This window comes from Pelmatolapia mariae, linkage group LG22, assembly GCF_036321145.2.
Source record: "Pelmatolapia mariae isolate MD_Pm_ZW linkage group LG22, Pm_UMD_F_2, whole genome shotgun sequence".
NCBI lineage: Eukaryota > Metazoa > Chordata > Actinopteri > Cichliformes > Cichlidae > Pelmatolapia > Pelmatolapia mariae.
In genome coordinates, this window is record NC_086245.2 from 27,815,162 (window position 1) to 27,832,291 (window position 17,130).

General features: G+C 43.0%; 1 protein-coding gene across 3 annotated transcripts; it reads right to left on the minus strand.

The window, feature by feature from the left end:
- Positions 1-278: 278 nt before the first annotated feature.
- On the minus strand, positions 279-16,918 carry khdrbs1b (KH domain containing, RNA binding, signal transduction associated 1b). Of its 3 annotated transcripts, XR_010573695.1 has the most exons (12): positions 16,501-16,918; positions 14,531-14,652; positions 12,884-13,000; positions 12,358-12,504; positions 7,950-8,083; positions 6,784-7,024; positions 6,279-6,346; positions 5,870-5,928; positions 3,248-5,123; positions 3,123-3,152; positions 2,702-2,769; positions 279-383 (listed from the first exon to the last, which is right to left on the minus strand). XR_010573695.1 is itself a non-coding variant. In XM_065471258.1 (9 exons), exons 1-9 carry the CDS (start codon positions 16,592-16,594, stop codon positions 5,017-5,019), a joined length of 1,089 nt encoding a protein of 362 aa, XP_065327330.1. In that variant the 5' UTR covers positions 16,595-16,918; the 3' UTR covers positions 3,123-5,016. The 3 variants fall into 3 exon arrangements, 1 of the variants encoding a protein (XP_065327330.1); XR_010573696.1 differs by lacking the exon at positions 3,123-3,152 and having other exon boundaries at positions 4,937-5,123; XM_065471258.1 differs by lacking the exons at positions 279-383; positions 2,702-2,769 and having other exon boundaries at positions 3,123-5,123.
- Between the last annotated feature and the right edge of the window lie 212 nt (positions 16,919-17,130).

Sequence of the window (17,130 nt, forward strand, 5' to 3'; positions counted from 1 at the left end):
AATAATTAACACGAGAATAACGTGCTCTAATTCGATAGTGACGAGAAATATATAAATAGGAGGAAAGAGTCCACGTGAAATGGGAGTCTCTGGATTCTCAGTCGGCCTCGGCCTCTCTGCTCGCTGACCAGCTGCAGTCTCAGTCTCAACCGGCTCCTTTCTCTTTTTCCTCATCTCCCCCCAACCTCTAAATCAGCTGGCTCCTTTGGATGACATGGCAGCCGGCCACCTCTCACCACCCATTTGCTCCTCTTCCCTTCCCCCACCCACCCCCATCACCTCCCACAACCCCTGCCAGGAACAGAACTGGGCCTCGAGGCCACTCCTTTTCAGCTCCGTCCGACCACGACACCATGCTGAGCTGCTCCCGTGCACGGCTTCAACTGCAGAGGAGACAAGAAAAAAAAAAGATGTTGGCATGAGAGGACATGTAAATACACAATGCTGATTCTTAATGTCCCTAAGTCGTCCCTTGTTTCCTGCTCTGCGGCGATTTAGAATGAAAAGGGGGGAAAAAAATACGAGGCCACTTTTCTAATTCAATTTTTAAGCACTGGCTGCAATAATTAAAAGGTCATTTTCCTGCCAAGCAGCACAGCTCTTCTGCTGTAACTAAGCAACATTTTAAGCGAAACATAATTATTGGCAAGACTGGCGATTTTGGATTAGCGCATTACCATTTCAATCAACAGCTAATGTGTTCGCAGCGCTCCGATTCAGAGTATTTTCCAGCAATTTGAAAGAAACACGAAGCGGAATCCAACAATTCTGAGACGCCTGGACTTGAAGCCGCTGGAACGAGAGGATTTTGATATATATATAATTTTTTTTAAAGAAAGGATTTTCTTCCTAAAAATAGTCGTGTTGAGCACATTCTTCTAACAAGTGGGTGACCTTTCTGTCAAAACACCTCCTTTAAAGTGGCCTTAAATGCTTTGTTATCCACTTTCTCTGCCAGCTTCTCAAAGTCTGAACACCGAGCAATACTTTTCCAGCCATCATTCAACTTTTCCTGCCTTCAAGGTGCAGACAGGACATCATAAGAAAAACACCCCCCCTCCCCCTCTCGTTCCATTTCAGGAATGGCCAGAGTCCTCACGCTGCTCTTTTCCTTCAGTCAGAGTGAGTGAGGCTACAGATCCTCATTAGTCACTTTTCCTGAGACCACCCCGACACGGGCATCGAGCTCTCCTCACTCGCTCAGACTTGCTGAAGGCTAGCCGCGGCCACACACCAATTCACAGGCATTGTGAGAAGCAGAGGCAACTTACGGGAGCCCGGGCAATCATCAGAATCAACCAACCTTTGAAATGCTGTGAATATCATGAACGTGCTGCTGCTGCATAATGTTACACCGGCTGAACGGAGCCAGAGGCGTTTGCAGCAGTGGAAGGGGGTGGGGAGTTAAATGGCCGTACCAGTGCCTTTGAATGTTTAAGAACATTACCCACAAACTGTGTAGACACTTCTCAGGCTAGTCTTACACTTACGCTGATATAAAACATTACAAGAAGAGTCCTTTCAGAAAAACATTTATATCCGTCATCAACAACTATTAATGACAACTGACACAAGTGATACACATGACTGCGGATTTATTCTTACTAAGGGTAAAATATGTTTCCAATTAGCAAACTTAGTTATTTTGTAACAAAGGTTTCATTAGTCACATGAATCTGAGAGATACGCACAGAAGTGATACTGTTAATGAGCCTATTTTAACTCAAACTATGACTTTTCCTAAAGTGGGATTCATAAGTGGGGGCAGATGGCCCCGCCCCTCCCTGAGCCTGGTTCTGCCAGAGGTTTCTTCCTGTTAAAAGGAAGTTTTTCCTTCCCACTGTCGCCAAAGTGCTTGCTCATAGGGGGTCATATGATTGTTGGGTTGTTCTCTGTATGTATTTATTGTAGGGTCTTACAATATAAAGCAACTGTTGTTGTGATTTGGTGCTGTATAAATAAAATCGAATTGAAAATTGAATACTTTGCATTAAATCTTTGCCATCAGTACTTCATAAAATCCTTCAGAAAGCCAACCCTTTACTTGTGTGTATACATAGAGTTGATGTAACCTGCAAAGATTTAAATGGGAACCACCACAAGACAAACTTAGAGGCTTTTTAAACCTATGAGGATGAATTCCAACTCTGTAACAGTCATTTAAACATGTCAAAAAATGCACAAGTGTTTAATCAACAGTTTACCTTTTATGGGTATCAGTTAACTAAGCCTACATCGTTATGGTAACAATGTAATTAACAAATGAATAAATAATTAGCTTTAGTCTTTGTCAACAGCAAAATAACCCTTAACTAAGGTGTATCTAGCCATTGATTTTTGTTAACTACCTATAAAAATCTGATATTCAAACACAGCATTTTTTTTCCTCTCCTCCTGTCAGACATTTGAAACCAGCAGACTTGTGTGTAGTCATTTGTTTTAATCTGGCTCTGTTCAGATCAGCCGTTTGCTGGCTTTTTAAATTTTGTTGTTCCAAACACCATAAATATTAATAAATGTCTGCATTTAGCCAATAATATCAGTCAGTCTCCAAATACAGCATCTGCAAAGACGCACATTCCTGCTGTGATGTACGGGCATCAACGGCTGTCTGAGGTATACAAGAGAGAAGAAACAGGGCTCTAGATGATGCGTGCAGCAGCGCAGCTCTTAAATGGGCAAGGCGTAGCAGCGAACCAACCTGACGTTTGCATGGTCTCCGTCCAGCCGACCGTCAGTCTCCGGGCACTCAGTGACTGATAGCTGTGCCTGAAGGAAGGACAAACCCCAAATCAATACCTTGTCTAAAAACACTGGGAGAAACTCGAGACAGATCATGCAACATCTACAGGAGAAGATATGCTCATGCAACTCAAGCTTTCTTTTTCAGATAACTCTGTACAGGCAGAACCTTTTGAAATATTACAGTAAGCAACTTTTACACAGCAAATAAAAAAGTAACAGCAGCTCAACTGTACAGAAGATGATGACAGATTTGGCTTTGTTCTTTTTAGCAAGAGTTGCATTAACACTATCCTATTATATTTTGTTAGTACACAGCACAGTTATTTTGGTACATGAAATCCACTACTGTATGATATTGGAAGTTACGTTTTTCTTACTTTTGAGTCGATTCTTTTTTGATGCCATGACTGTAATGATATTTTAAGAAATTGTACGCATTTACCAGAAAGTTTATGTCAAAGGATAAACACACTAAGAAATTAAACATTTAGGGTTAGGTTACCTTTACAGTGGAGTTCTCTAGGTTATAACCATCCTCTCCATTGCACTGCCATTACACTCTGTACTAAAGTAGCCATCGCGCCAGCTGTCATTCATGACAATGAAGCCTAGACCTGAATGGTGGTTTGAACTCAGTTAATTTTCAGATGCTATAAAAGCAATTCTCATTAAGGATTACGACCACAGGTAGGAGGATTGAAAAAGTCTTATACGTACCCAGGCATTCAATGCTTTAGAACTCTATACACATTAGGAAGCTATCCAGGTTATTTTAGAGGTCTTACCTCTGGGTCCTTTTTAAAAAGTATAGAAAGAGAGAGAAAGAATAAGTTGTGCTCTTTTGATAATCAATCAAGACATCATTTAGTAGGGTTAAAGTCTTCAGACGTCAATACATTCATTTAGATTTAAAAAGCGCTTTTGAATGAGAAACAAAGGAAAACACCTACATCTGACTGCTGGTTTAAAAAAGGCCATTTCAGAATTTTACTAGGACAGGAAACAAATAAAGCAAGTTAAGTTTCATAAAAAACAAACTAAGCTTTATTGACAAACTGCTGCAAAACATCTTTTGGACAGATTTAGTAACCTATTTAGGCAAGCTTACACATGTAGCATAATGCATTTTATGGAGAGGGTACAGATACTAGTGGCAGAATAAGTACAGTTAGGATGTTTTAAAATATGTACAAGAGTTCGGATTGAGCTGCAGGATCCCTTCTCTATAGAAAGAGAAGACCCATGTGGAGATTTTTGTCCCAATCCTTCTTTGTGTACTTTGTGCATGCAGTTTATGTAGAGTCAGATCACAAAATCAAGACCTGAACCGTGTGTTTCTTTTTTCTTTTAGCACAACAGGTGAGACCAGGTCTCGGCCGTGTTCTCATTAAACAAACATTTTGTCTTCAGTCTTAAAATGATTAATTTTTTTGTTTTTAAACATGACAAACAAATTGAGGATATGAGGACAGTCCATCTCAACAGTGTCTATTAGGGCTATATTTCAAAACTCTAAGTACAATGACAAATATTGCTGCCTAAGTCTAAATGGACAACGTTTTAGAACTATTTAAACAACAAACCATAATCAAGAATGAATTGTACTTGAGTTAGCCTTTGCTTCATTTAAGGATTTGGGTTTTTGTTTGTTTCTATATTACATAACTGAACGTTTAAAAGGTCTTTTATTTGGCTATATTAACAGAATTTTGAAATGTAGCCTAAATGGGAATCTGCAACTGACCCTCAACAGATTCTTTATATATATGTATATAAAAACAATTAAAATGGATTCCTTAGACAAGTGGATAATGAGCCACTAATTCAACTAGAAATGACTACTCCCAAACAGTTAAAAAATAAAATAAAAATAATTAAAAATTAACGATCAACAATGCAAAAAAGCCAGAAGAGGGTAAAAAGGGTCAGAGGAAAAAATGACAGCAAAACTTAAAAAAACTCAAAGAAAAAGAAAAAAAAAAACTATATAGAACGCCAACTTCTCATCTCTGACCCATCTAAAAGCCGCTTTGGTTGGTTGGATGGTTGGTTGGTGCGACAAAGAAGGGGTGGGGGAGGGAGTTCGCGGTCAAATCTCAAAAACCAGTTCCGATTTTCAGTTCCCAATTTGCTCTCTTGTATAAAGTCCGGCGTAGGAAAAGACCAAACCAAAGACAAAACAGACAATTACTTTTGTCGGGCTTCTTAAAGCGAGAGCTGCCGTGGTAGACAGGCGCTTGTCAGGGCGACACTAAGGGTGGCGAGTCCGCTTCAGTACTGTCGATATGGGTGCTCCCGGTAAGTCGTCTTGCCGCCTCGAGAGGGGGGAGGGGCCTTCCCTGGAGTTGTCCGCTGGGTGCCATTCCAGTCATCCTGGCCTGCAGAGGAAGCGGAAAAAAAATAAACACATCAATAATTCAACATTTCTAACAAAGAGCCTTTGACTGAGCACACATTAGAGCTGCCCCGTGGAGGTTTCTCTTCAGTTTACAGTCTCGAAAACACCGTTCAGTTTATCGGACATGTTGGAAAAGCACTAAATCCTACATCTGACCGTGCACAGCATCAACAACACGTCACAACACATCGACAAGAAGTCAAAAACTCTACAGTGTGACTTTAGCGTTAAAGAATATTTAACTGTGAAATACGGCCGTCAGTTTGGTTAAGGGTGAAGAACTGTCCCATCACATTGTGGATGATCAATTTTGTGAAATTTTGTCCAATTTCAGATCTTTAAAATAACAATCTGGCAATGCCAATGTTTTCCTTATAGCTTTGGGTTTTTTTTCCAGCCTTCATTACAATATGTTTAACATTTAGGCAGCAGAAAATAATGTGATACATTGGCACTGATGCTGACAGATCTCAGTATCAGTGCCATTCTATTAGCTGACAGTGATATCAATCAATAAAGTCAATATTAGCTGACACAATGCACATTTTGGAAAATTTAATCTGGCTGATGATTTTTTTTTTTAATACTGTTTTTAAAGACAATCAGAGACATTATGGGCTGATGTGCATGCATATTTCAGACACCAACACGCAATAACAAATATACAGAGGATCAATTCAATAAGGATGTTTGTCTTTTATTGTAATAAAAAAAATTGTTCTTTACCATAGGACTCGTACGACTCTGTGGTCTCCCCATGTCCATAGTCATAATATTCTGGCTCTCTGTTGGTCATAAACAGGGAAAGAAGAATAAAAAGAAAAATCACTTTTAATCTTTGAAAAACATCAAGCAGCTGACTGTAATGTCTAGGGGGACGCTAATTGGCTTCTACGAATAAGATCAAAGCTTGGCTCTCTACTATGGAACATCTGAGTCCCGGCTGGTCCTTCTAAATAACACTGGCATCCACACCATGAAACACAAAGTACTATCAACGCTAAATTTGTGCAGAGTGGCTAAAAAGTATTACTGCTGCTCTCAAATCCCATTTCAAGTGAAACTAGCAACTAGGCGATGTGTGTGCATTCTGTGAGAAGCAGGTAAAAACCAAAGAGACGTCTGATTCACTCACGCCTGCGGCTGACTGTAATAGCTGTCGTAAGACTCGTAGGCCGTGTCTGTGTAGCTCTCATCGTAGCCCTGGAGAGGGAAGGAAACAGAGAGGGAAAGAGAGAGAAGGGGGAAAAAAAAGAAAAAAACAGGGTGAGATTTAAGGAGAGTCTTGTTCATGAATGTCAAGATGTCCCCAAAGAACTCCACTTGTACTAAAGCAGACACGCTCCCCTTATGTCTCGAGCATCTGAAATCACTTATTCCTATGACGACGGACAAGCAATTCAAAGCTAACAGAACGTCAAGAAAGATCTTATTGAGATGAGACGAGCAGTGGAGAGGTCAGATTTAGCAACGTCAAACCTGAAAGCATAACGTCTGCACAGACAACTGAGGCGTCTCTGCACATGTCTTATATCTAGCTCATCAAATACAACACTAGAAGTGACGTTTGTGTGTGATAATAATAACCTACAAAATAAATGTGAAAGGATAAATTCATTTCCACTGGCAGTGGTACTTACATATTCGTCATAGCCTTCAGCAGCTGCACCGGGGTTGTGCTGGTGGGGAGGCGGTGGTGGCATCCTCTGGGGAGGTCCTCCAGCTGTGAGTCTGGCACGGGGTGCCACAGCTCCCCTGGCGGGTGCTGCGGGAGGTCCTCCTCTGCCTGCTGGGGCACCCCTCACTGCGCCACCTCTGGCTGGGCCACCTCGAGTCACACCTCCCCTGGCGGCAGCACCACGAGGCGGCATTCCCCTGCCCCTGGAACCAAGAACTCTGGGTTATTGCCGTGATGATCTACAGCAGGGGTCTCAAACTCAAACGAGTTGAGGGCCACTGCTGGCACCGTCATCTCATTGGAGGGCCACTTTAGTGTTCGAGTAGAACAAAAAAAAAGAAAGAAAGAACTACATCTTTGGAAATATTTGTGGATGTTATTTTTATTTTAAATATTGTATAATAAGACAAAACTGCAAAAGTGAGCACTCTTATCTGAAGCCTTTCAGTGAACTAACACATAACATGGTACTTTCTATCTGACCAGACACATGGCTGCACTTCTGCTATAGTTTTTTTTAAGCACAATAAAAGTATACACATTAGCTTTTGCTAGTGCAAATAGTTTTCTCTACAAGTAACTCCAAACGCAACCAATTCCTCAACATATTTGTGGTTCCTGCTCACATTGCATTCATATTTAAAAATAAAATAAAAGACCAGACAGGTAGGTTTGCATAAAGACAGCAGCAGGGGCAAAAAGCAACCCAACTCTAGAGCCCAACTGGTACAGGATATTTAAGGCTGACAGAGAAACTTGGCAAAAATGTAAAAATCTGATACCAGCCAAGAAAATGAGTTTGTTTAAAATTTTTATTAATTTGTGATCTTTAAACTCCTGGCAGGGTAAGAATAGCTGATTATATGTTTCTTTTTTAAATACTAAGCTCAGCTAACTGGTAGGTGGTTGTAGCTTAATATTAACCATTAAGATGTGGTATCAAACTTAGGCTTTTGACGGCATATAGAGCCGGGCAGCCTGCTGGGCCTGAGATGACCCCACCAAGCATTCCAAATCATTGAGAATTAAACAACAACAATAAAAATGTATGTATATGCACACATACATACATATTCAGTGATGCAGCAGCTGTTATGAGAAATTGTGTGTTTGTGTGCACTTCCTCACCTGTGTGCTCCTGCAGGGGGGACACCGCGGCCCCTGACTGGCAGGCCACCTCGGCCTCGGGCTCCGTGATCCTGGCCTCCGTTCAGGTAGCTCATCTCCATGAACTGCTCCTGGCAGATATCATCCATCATATCCTATACACACAAACACACACAGTCAGGACGATAATACTAAGACAAAAAAAAAAAAAAAAAAAAAAATGGAAAAGTGACTGTGCAAACACAAAAAAATAGAAAGGAAAGGAGGCAGCGTGGAAAGAGGAGTGATGAATAAAAGAGTGAAATAATTTCCGAGCTGCTCAAAACACGCCACCCCTCCCAACGGCTAACAGAGCGACTGGAAGAAAAAGTCTCAGTGCCAGTGACTCAGAGTGTTAAAGAGAGGAGGGGGGGATGTGGATGTGGGAGGCTGGAGGTTGGAAAGCATCCATCCACACTCCGTGCCTTCCTGTGTCTCTCCATCATGCACAAAATGTAAATCACTTCTCTGCACACTCCTTGACAAGTCTGGTGTGACTGCATGAGCAGTTACCTTATTTTATCTGCAAAAACAATAACTTGGGGTGGATTAGCCAAGCTGCCTGTCTGAGCAGCACAAATCCTGCAGCCCAATCCTCCGCCTTTCTTCTGGGAGCAATCACAAGAGCTGCACTGTGACCCAATCAATTCTTTTTCATATCACTCCCCAGACTGGAATAGTGACAGAGCTCTAATGATGTCAAAAAAAAAAAAAAAACTACTGAAATATGAGATGCAGACATCAGCTTTCAACTTATCTGCAGCAAAAGCAGGCAGAGCATTTGACTGATTAGAAATTCATCTGAAGGGAGGAGCAGTCCAGCTGATGCTGCAGAGGATGCAAAGTCTTTACCCAACAAGGTGTTGAGTTTAATCAAGGATCTGTAGACGTTACGATCAATAGAAGAGAGAGAAATCCTTCTGCATTCACGTTGGTCGATGTGCAGATATACACAAATAAACAGGATGAGGAAGAACAAAGAAGACAAACCCTGCTGAAATCACAGGGCTGTGAGAGACTCGCTGCCTTAGTCAAATAAACTAATTTTTTCTTATAAAATAACTGTCAAGTCTAAGATGGCCGATATTCAGCCCTCCCGCCACTAGCCTGGGCTGCAGCAGCAACCTCCTCTCTCGCTCTGACAGGAAGTTACAAACATACAAGGTGAGAAGTAAGACAGCTGACAGCCTTGTGGACCAGTATGACACCAAAACTGCTGTGATCTAAAACACAAACAGTTGCATGTCAGAGTAAACTGGCACACAGCCACTCCAATGCAGCAATGTGTTAACTGTGTTCTTCACATGCATGCGGCTTCGAACCTGCACGGACAGTGGAGCTGCTGTTTGACACATCTACATATGACTACACCTGCACCTGTGCCAATTTAAAATAGTTATAGGAGAATGACATTTCATATAGGGCTGGGCCATATCATACCGTTCACGGTAATACCGGTATAATGTTAGGCAACGATAAGAAAATGAAATATCGCGATAGAATATGGGTAAAACACGCATGCGCAGTGCCTTTGTTTTCATACGCACATGACGGAAAAAGCATGACGGAGAATAAGAAGGGCAAAAGCGGATCGTTGAATGAAACAGGTGAACCAGAATTGGTTTGTAAAAATGCTGCAACTTCAGTGGTGTGGAACTGGTTTAGCTTTCGTCCGTCAGATACACAACAAAGCACTATTTTTGGTAGAGCATGCTAGCGGGCCGTCGTTATTACCGTGTTTTGTGGAAAATATGGCACACTTAAAATCAATCCTTTGATTTTCTGAAAATCGACAGTGCCCCTTATAATCCCGTGTGCCTTATGTATGAATTCTGGTTGTGTTTACTGACCTCGAAATGATTTTATGTGGTACACGGCGCTCAAACATCTGTCAAATGTTTTAGTATGACTTTGCTGAGCTACGAACCCGCACCGCTTGATGGATTGTCGGAGCATTACGGCTACCGTAGGCAGGAGCCTCGCGGAGTGATACCTACTGTGCTTCAACATAATTTTACAGTATTGTGTGTGTATAACCTCTTTTTAAGTTTTGTGTATATTATACATGGTTATGCTCAGGATATGTCGGCCAATTTCCACTGGAAATGCCTTTTGGTTAAACTGTCAGCAAGGAATTTGCATTTGCACTGTTAAATTTTTATATAACTTTAATGCACATAAAAAACAGCTGCTTGTTTAAGTGAAAATACATTGATGGGTTTTTTTGCACTAATAAAGTTGTGGAGTTGTAAAGTATTTTGTCTAGTGTCAATTACATCGTCAGTTATATCATTATGGCAAATTTTCAAGTGTATATCGTGATAAATATTTTTGGTCATATCGCCCTGCTCTAATTTCAAATGGCTTGTAAATCAACAATCAACATGCATTCAGACACCTCCATGCTCAGCTTTCCTACTTTAAGACCAGTCCATCAATCTGAGCCCCCCCCCCCCCCCCCCCCAAAAAAAGTAAATTAGTCACCAGGAACATCCCTGTGGAATACCTAAGCAGAAGTACAGGCAATACATAAAAGTTTCAGCAACAAATTACATCCACCCATTCTCCATCTGAGTCATTTATTAAAACATGGCCTTGCTCTAAATGAAGGCCGTCACGCCTGACAGATTATGGTCTTAAACTGTAACGACAGCTTCTGTAAGCGGCTGATTTTTACATAACGCAGCAACACCAACACCGCAGCTGGTTCATCAGCCCATTCATCTAGCCTCTGATCCAAATTATTCTTTCTATAGTGCCCTGCACACTAATTAAAAAAAATGTAAGGCAGCTCACAAACCCCTGGGCCTATTGGCCTGCTTTGGTGAGAGCCATTGTGAGAGGACTGTGGGCTTCAGCTGGGCCCGACAGCACAACGAGCTGGCCGGCACTCAAGAATCTCTCAGCATAAAACCAACAAAGCAGGCGTGGGCTGCGCACAGTGAATACGGCCACATATCTGTCTCAGAGCTCTACAACTCCAGGCCGATTCTCCTCTCTGAAGAATGAGACTCAGGTGAAAGCAGAAAAGTAGGCAAGCCACATGAAGGGGGCAACCCTGCTGACACAGTGAAAGCGGCCCAATTCCTCCTCTTAAGCTGATTGCTTTACGTGCCTGGACTGTGCCGCAGAGTGTGTTTGCTCCAGGTAAATACCCACTCAATCTCCTCAGGCTGTCCTAGCAGGCCTTCCTCCCAAAGCTTTGTCTAACCAGCACGCTGCGGCTCTCTCCACCTTTCTGAAACGTAATTTCACTCGATTACCATGAGAACACTTTCGGTGTAGCTTCACAAACTTTTCCCAGCTTGGCGGTGGGGAAACTGCATTTACAATCCAAAACAACTTCTAACCTCTGCAATTAAAATAAATCATGAAGTTGCATTAAAGTGGGTATGGGTGAGTGTTATTTTCAGATTTAAAGGCATTTGTGAGGATTTGCTCAAAGTTCAATCAATAACGAGCTTAAAAACCAATCTTGAATCAAAACCAAGCGGAAAATAAAGTCATATTACGAAACTGACATCTCCTACATCTGTGTGCAAATGGGCCTGAAGAAAAACTTGCTGACTGCGTGCATGCAGCTCAAATCAGAGCTGAGACGATTAGCCAATTACTTAGTTGAAAATTAAGAGGCAACTACTTTGTGATTCAATTAATCTCCTGTTGTTCAAGAAGTAATACCAATTAATTCCCCAATTCCAGCTTAACTGGGTTGACTATTTATATTTCCCTCTCTTGTATGGCGGTGAAGACAGTCATGTTAGGGAATGAGACAAAACCCTTTTCAAAGATCTACCTGGGCTTTAAGACAGCAAAAAGGCACCGTCATCATCTTCAATAGCATTTATTAGACTATGTTTAAGAAAAGAATGTGCACCCAGATCAATGAAAATAATCGTTTACTGCAGCCAGAGCTCAGCCTGTACAAGGGCTCAGATATCACTGAGAAAAGGAAGTGCTGTTTCAATTATACAAGTATAAAATACACTTATACAGGAGAGAAGAAGCAAATCCTGGATTCAAAACAGTGTTTGTGTGAGGTGATCTTTGGAACGCAAATCCATAATTAAAAAAACAAAAACAAAACAAAGCATCTTCTTTTAAGCTACAACGAAAATGCCTCTATTCTCATGGCAAAGTCATGTTTAACCTCAACTATTCTCACTCTGACTCTTCTGCGTGCACTCATCACCATCGACGAGGGAAGTTAAACAACGAATTAAAATTGAGAAATCTCCCGACATCACTTCCCCCTGTTAAGGTGCTGAGTGTTTTCCACATTGCTGACCTTTTACAGGCTCAGTTTTGCAGTTAATAAACGGCACAAAACGCTCTACTAAACTCCACACAGGCAAGTTCAGACGGCCAAAAGCAGAACTGGCAAACTCACCGGAAACAGGAACTTCTTGACCTCCTCCATGGCGTGGGCCATGCGCAGGTAAGCCTCGGGCACAGGCGCAAAAACCTCGATGAACACGTGCAGCTCCATGGAGAGGTGGGCATACTTGGGCTCGCCGCTTTTCCTCAGCCCCTCCTCCTGAAGAAAAACCATCACAGAGAGTGAGAAGAAGCCAGTTCAAACATTTAATGAATAATGCAAGGAGAAAATCACATTTATTCCACCTCGGAGGGCAACAGGGGTTACATGCAGTATTCCCTTCCTTTGTATAGCTTGATAATTACATCAAACTGGTAGATAACAGGTTTAGTGGGCTATCCTGAAGACTCTGGAGCAGATGTGCAGTGTTTGAATGCCCTTGGCTGAGTGTTAATGTTCAGCTGAGCCATCTAGCAACTTGACTCCATCTGGGCTCACTGCCTGTCATCCCGCTCAAGCAAAGGCCAGATGTGTTATTGCTTCAGGTAACCTTCCCACAGGTGCATAAGACCAGATGTGTGTAAGCATGTGTGTGTACCTTGGCTTTGTCTCTCATGGATCCTTTGCCCAGCACAGAGATCTTGGCTCCAGTCTCCTCCTGCAGACGTTTGATTGTGTTGCCCTGAGGTCCCAAAATCTTCCCCACAAAATTGAACTAACAGCAAAACAAAGCAGAACAAAATTAGCCTGACAATCACGGCAGAGGCGAGTTTAATACCAGGAGAGTGAGGGAGAGGCAATCACCGTCTGTCTGTCAGGGCTCTTGTTGCACATACTGCAGCCTTAAGTAGTAGATTTAACAGACAAAGTCGATATGAGCCCCCGAGGGCTGTAATACCGCCGTTTGCTATTCACTGCAATCATCCATGCACTGAGCCAGAACTTTACCTCCTCGATCTTTCAACAAAGTAATTACCGTGTGTATGATGCGTCCCGCAATTAGCTGTCATTGCCAGAAACGTTTAGCAAAAAGCCGCCCCAAAGGAACCTCGCTTCAACCTGAAGTAGTAAAAGCAGCTCCTATAATCGGAATCGCTCATTAGCTGTGTCGTGCCCGACACAGCAGTGTGACGGAACAACTAAAACCCAAGGCCAGTGTTAGGGATGCACCCGTCCTGCATTTGGAGTACATCAGTGCTATCCCACCTCAAAACCCTAAAGGGTCAGCAGACTGGAAGCATTACACACCTGCAATGCCAAAGTCTGAAATGCATGTTTGCAATTATTTTAAACTCAATCGCAACTCGACTCGCCCCCCCAAAAAAAAAAAAACCACACTGGGCTCTCTCTCCCTCTCTGACAGCTTCTGTCGCTTGCTGGCTCGGCTTAAAAGTTTGGAAGCTTTCGCTGCACTTGCAGGAACATAATGCGTTGAATAATATTATCTCACTTCACCTGCCTCTTGACTGCTTCACTGGAGTGGAGCAGACAAGAGTCCATCCAATTTGGTCCATCCCCATTCTGAGAGATCAGACAGTCATCAGACCCTCACAGAACAGGAGATGCTCCTACAGCTCATCGATCCGACGCTGAAAACGAAGCAGCACCTACAGATCTCATTCTTTATAAAGCAGTCTGCTCTATTCAAAAAGAGCACTGAACACCAGAAGTTACACAATGGGCCATAAAAGAGACACCACACTGACTCTGGCAACTTAATCTTTTTATTTTTATTTTATTTTATTTTTTTTAGCAGCATGCAAATGATGCATTGTGCAGCTGCTGCATGCTCTCTGAGTTTTACAGGACAGATTACAGCCTTTATCACAAACACTCATCCTAAAATCAATGCAGCCTTACGTCTGAGCCAGATATGGATTGAACCGATATGGCTGAATGCACCTGAGGTTAAATGATAAACCTAAGTAAGGCTTGGGATGGAAACAGGAAAAGATCTGAGCACCAGTATAAATTACACTGAAATATAGAGCCATCCCAGCTATAGTCATTTTAACATTTTGATCCCTTTTAGTGAGATTTTAAAAACATGCCAGTATCTGCTGTAATTATACTCTGGAGCTTAAAGATCAGGGTTGAGAGGAGTAATTTGAGACTCCCAAGTAACCCCGTGGCTTTGTGTAATTGAAACACAGCTGCAGGATAAATTAAATCAAGAGGGGTTTCGCTGGGAAGCGGGAGAGGACAGGAGGAGGAGGAGAAAAGAGGGGAGACAAAGAAAGCTCACCTTCGGGTACTGTTTGACAGGTATGAGCACTCGCTCCTTGAGTTTGATGTTCTTCGTCGTGAAAAGGTCCAGGTATGTCTCCGTTTCCTTTTTAGTCTCACCTTTCTGGATTCTGTCAATTTCTGGAAGATGAGAGGGATCGTTTCAGGCAACCAAACAGTCAGAGTGGCAACATACAACACAATGATGAGAAGCACTTATGTGCGCTTACGTGAACCAGAAAGCACCAACTTTAGGGAGTCAGCCCCACCAGGATAGAGTTAAAACCTGATCTTAAAAAACAGTTGTGCATACACTCATCAGCTGTTTAGAGTTGGATTAATACAAATCTGGTCCCAACTGTGTAAAGCGCAGCATCACTTCTATGATTTGTGGCCCTCTGACAGGAAAACACGTCTGACTTTTTAGCCCGTTCCTGTGGTTGTAACACACACCTCTGTAAGTCTTTGATTCACAAGCAAATCCACATTAACTGAATGCCAAACAACGGCAGTTTCCACTGAGTGCGTTGACTGCTTCACTGAGCACATTTGTGTTCATTTGAATAGCAGTGAAACAGCTTAGCGAGCCATTAAAAGGCAACCACTTGATCACCGATGAATAGTTTCGGCCATTTATCAAACAAATCGTAGCCCATTCTCTCGCTGTTGTTCACTCTAAAAGACAATTTTGCTGTGATTATGTCACCGTAAACAGCTGATCAGCCAAATCATCTTGGACCTTGTTCACTCTTTAACAAAAATCAAAACAGTCCAACTCTAATCTGTACTGGAAACAAATCAACACAAAGTATTTGCGAGCATCCTCTGTAACCTCTTCCTTGTGGCAGAGCACCTGGTTTCCCCCCTCCAGCACCCATTGCAGTATTCCCATCTCAAACCACCTCCTCCCTCCTGACTGTGACAACTCCCGAGCCTTCAATGTGCAAACATGCCAGCTTACACCACAGTCTACCAGCTGCAGATCAGGGGAAGCCTGAGTAGATGTTTCACCGAGGGAACCCATCCACACTGCACACCCTGACACACTTTGTCTTCCTGGTTAGTCCACGCTTCCAAATTTCACACACGCAGCCTAGATTCGCCAAATCACGTTTGCCAAACGGTCAACTTCATTATCACCAGGGCTGCCTGAGTTAAGCAAAGAAATAAAATAAAATAAAATCAGTTTTAGAAAATGGCTCACAATTACTGACAGAGCACATGGCCAATGGCTGACATAACTAAATAATCACATTTGTTTATATAAAGCAGTCATAGCTAGCTTTTAACATCCTTTTTTGTATTAGGGATAGCTGACCAACTCCCACAGTACTACTAGGTAGGTGTGTGTCCACTTGTCCTAGCTCCAGCACAGCTGCAAGGCAGCAGTCCCGGGGCGGCCACGGCTGCAGTTTTGTTGCTCAAGGACACTTAAGCAGTGGCCACCGGCAAGCACCGCGGTTAAAGGCTCTTTGTCGCCTCTGCTAGGCCGATTCTCGGCTTTAAAGTACTGAGGTGACCCCCGCTCCTGGACACTAGCGCACATTCACAGGCTGCTGCGCAATAATATCAACAGGGACTCGAGAGCACACGACGGTTTGTGCGGAAACAGCCCGCGTGCCCAAGTTTAAACTCGCACGAGCACCGACAGTTACAGAAAAGAGCAGGTGCGACAAAAGCTGCACGCGAGGAAACGGAAATTAGTCGCAATGACTGAAAAGTGTAGCTCCTCCGTGGTGTAGCGATAGCCTTAAGCTGTTTACTCTTTCAGACGCTATTCGTTCACTAACTACAGATTTTAACGCCCACACGTATTTTTCTTTGTTTATGAGCCATGAATAGGACCTCGTCTCCGTGTAGCGGTGAACGGGGCAGTTCACGTCCCGTCCGCAAACACATGGCGCCGCTCTCCTCAACTCCAGAGCATAAAGCGTACAGTGGAAAAATTCACAACAAAACAAAAATAAAGACAGTGTAACAGTACTTTACCCGCGTTTAAAAGTTTCATGGCGTGCGTGAACGACGAGTCCAGGCTGTCCTTCTCCGCCAGAAGCTCGGGGAGATATTTGTCGTCGTTCTCCATTTTGTTGAGTTTGGAGGTGTAGGGGGGGCAGTCAGTTTCGGTGCAAAAAATAAAGCGTGGAGAAAAATAAACCCAACAGTATACGGGGAGGAAAAAGTAGTCCAATTATGTAACTACGGAAAACCGCGTATCCTCTTTGCAGACCGCGCTTTGCATGTGGCGTTTTTGTGCGACCGACGGGTCCGTTACTCTTTACCGCTTCCCAACCGTTTGGTTCCCTCTTCTCAGCAGCGCTGGCTAGTTGGAAATGGGAGAACAAAAGCTGCGAGGCGCTGGAAGAACAGCCAACTCAAACCGACGGAAGTGAGCTCAGAGGGACGTACTTCTCCGGACTGACGCCGCCTACTGTGTGCTGTTCGGATGCGCCGCCTCCAGGAGCGACAATCCCACTATCAGATTTTCGATAGTGATATGGGTGTGCCCGCTCTGGAGCGAGTTACTGTCATAATAAAAACGTCTAGACTGCCCACAAGGTGTTCAATTCCCCCACACCCTCCACCCCATACTGTATTCACTTTAAATTAGGGGAAACTTAT

Excerpts from the sequence above, each read along its gene's own strand:
- khdrbs1b (XM_065471258.1), bottom strand. The coding sequence starts at position 16,594 with ATGGAGAACGACGACAAATATCTCCCCGAGCTTCTGGCGGAGAAGGAC. Across the intron at positions 7,025-7,949 it reads CCCCCTGCAGGAGCACACAG|GGGCAGGGGAATGCCGCCTC; the intron begins GTGAGGAAGTGC and ends TCTTGGTTCCAG. Across the intron at positions 6,347-6,783 it reads CTGAAGGCTATGACGAATAT|GGCTACGATGAGAGCTACAC; the intron begins GTAAGTACCACT and ends TTCCCTCTCCAG.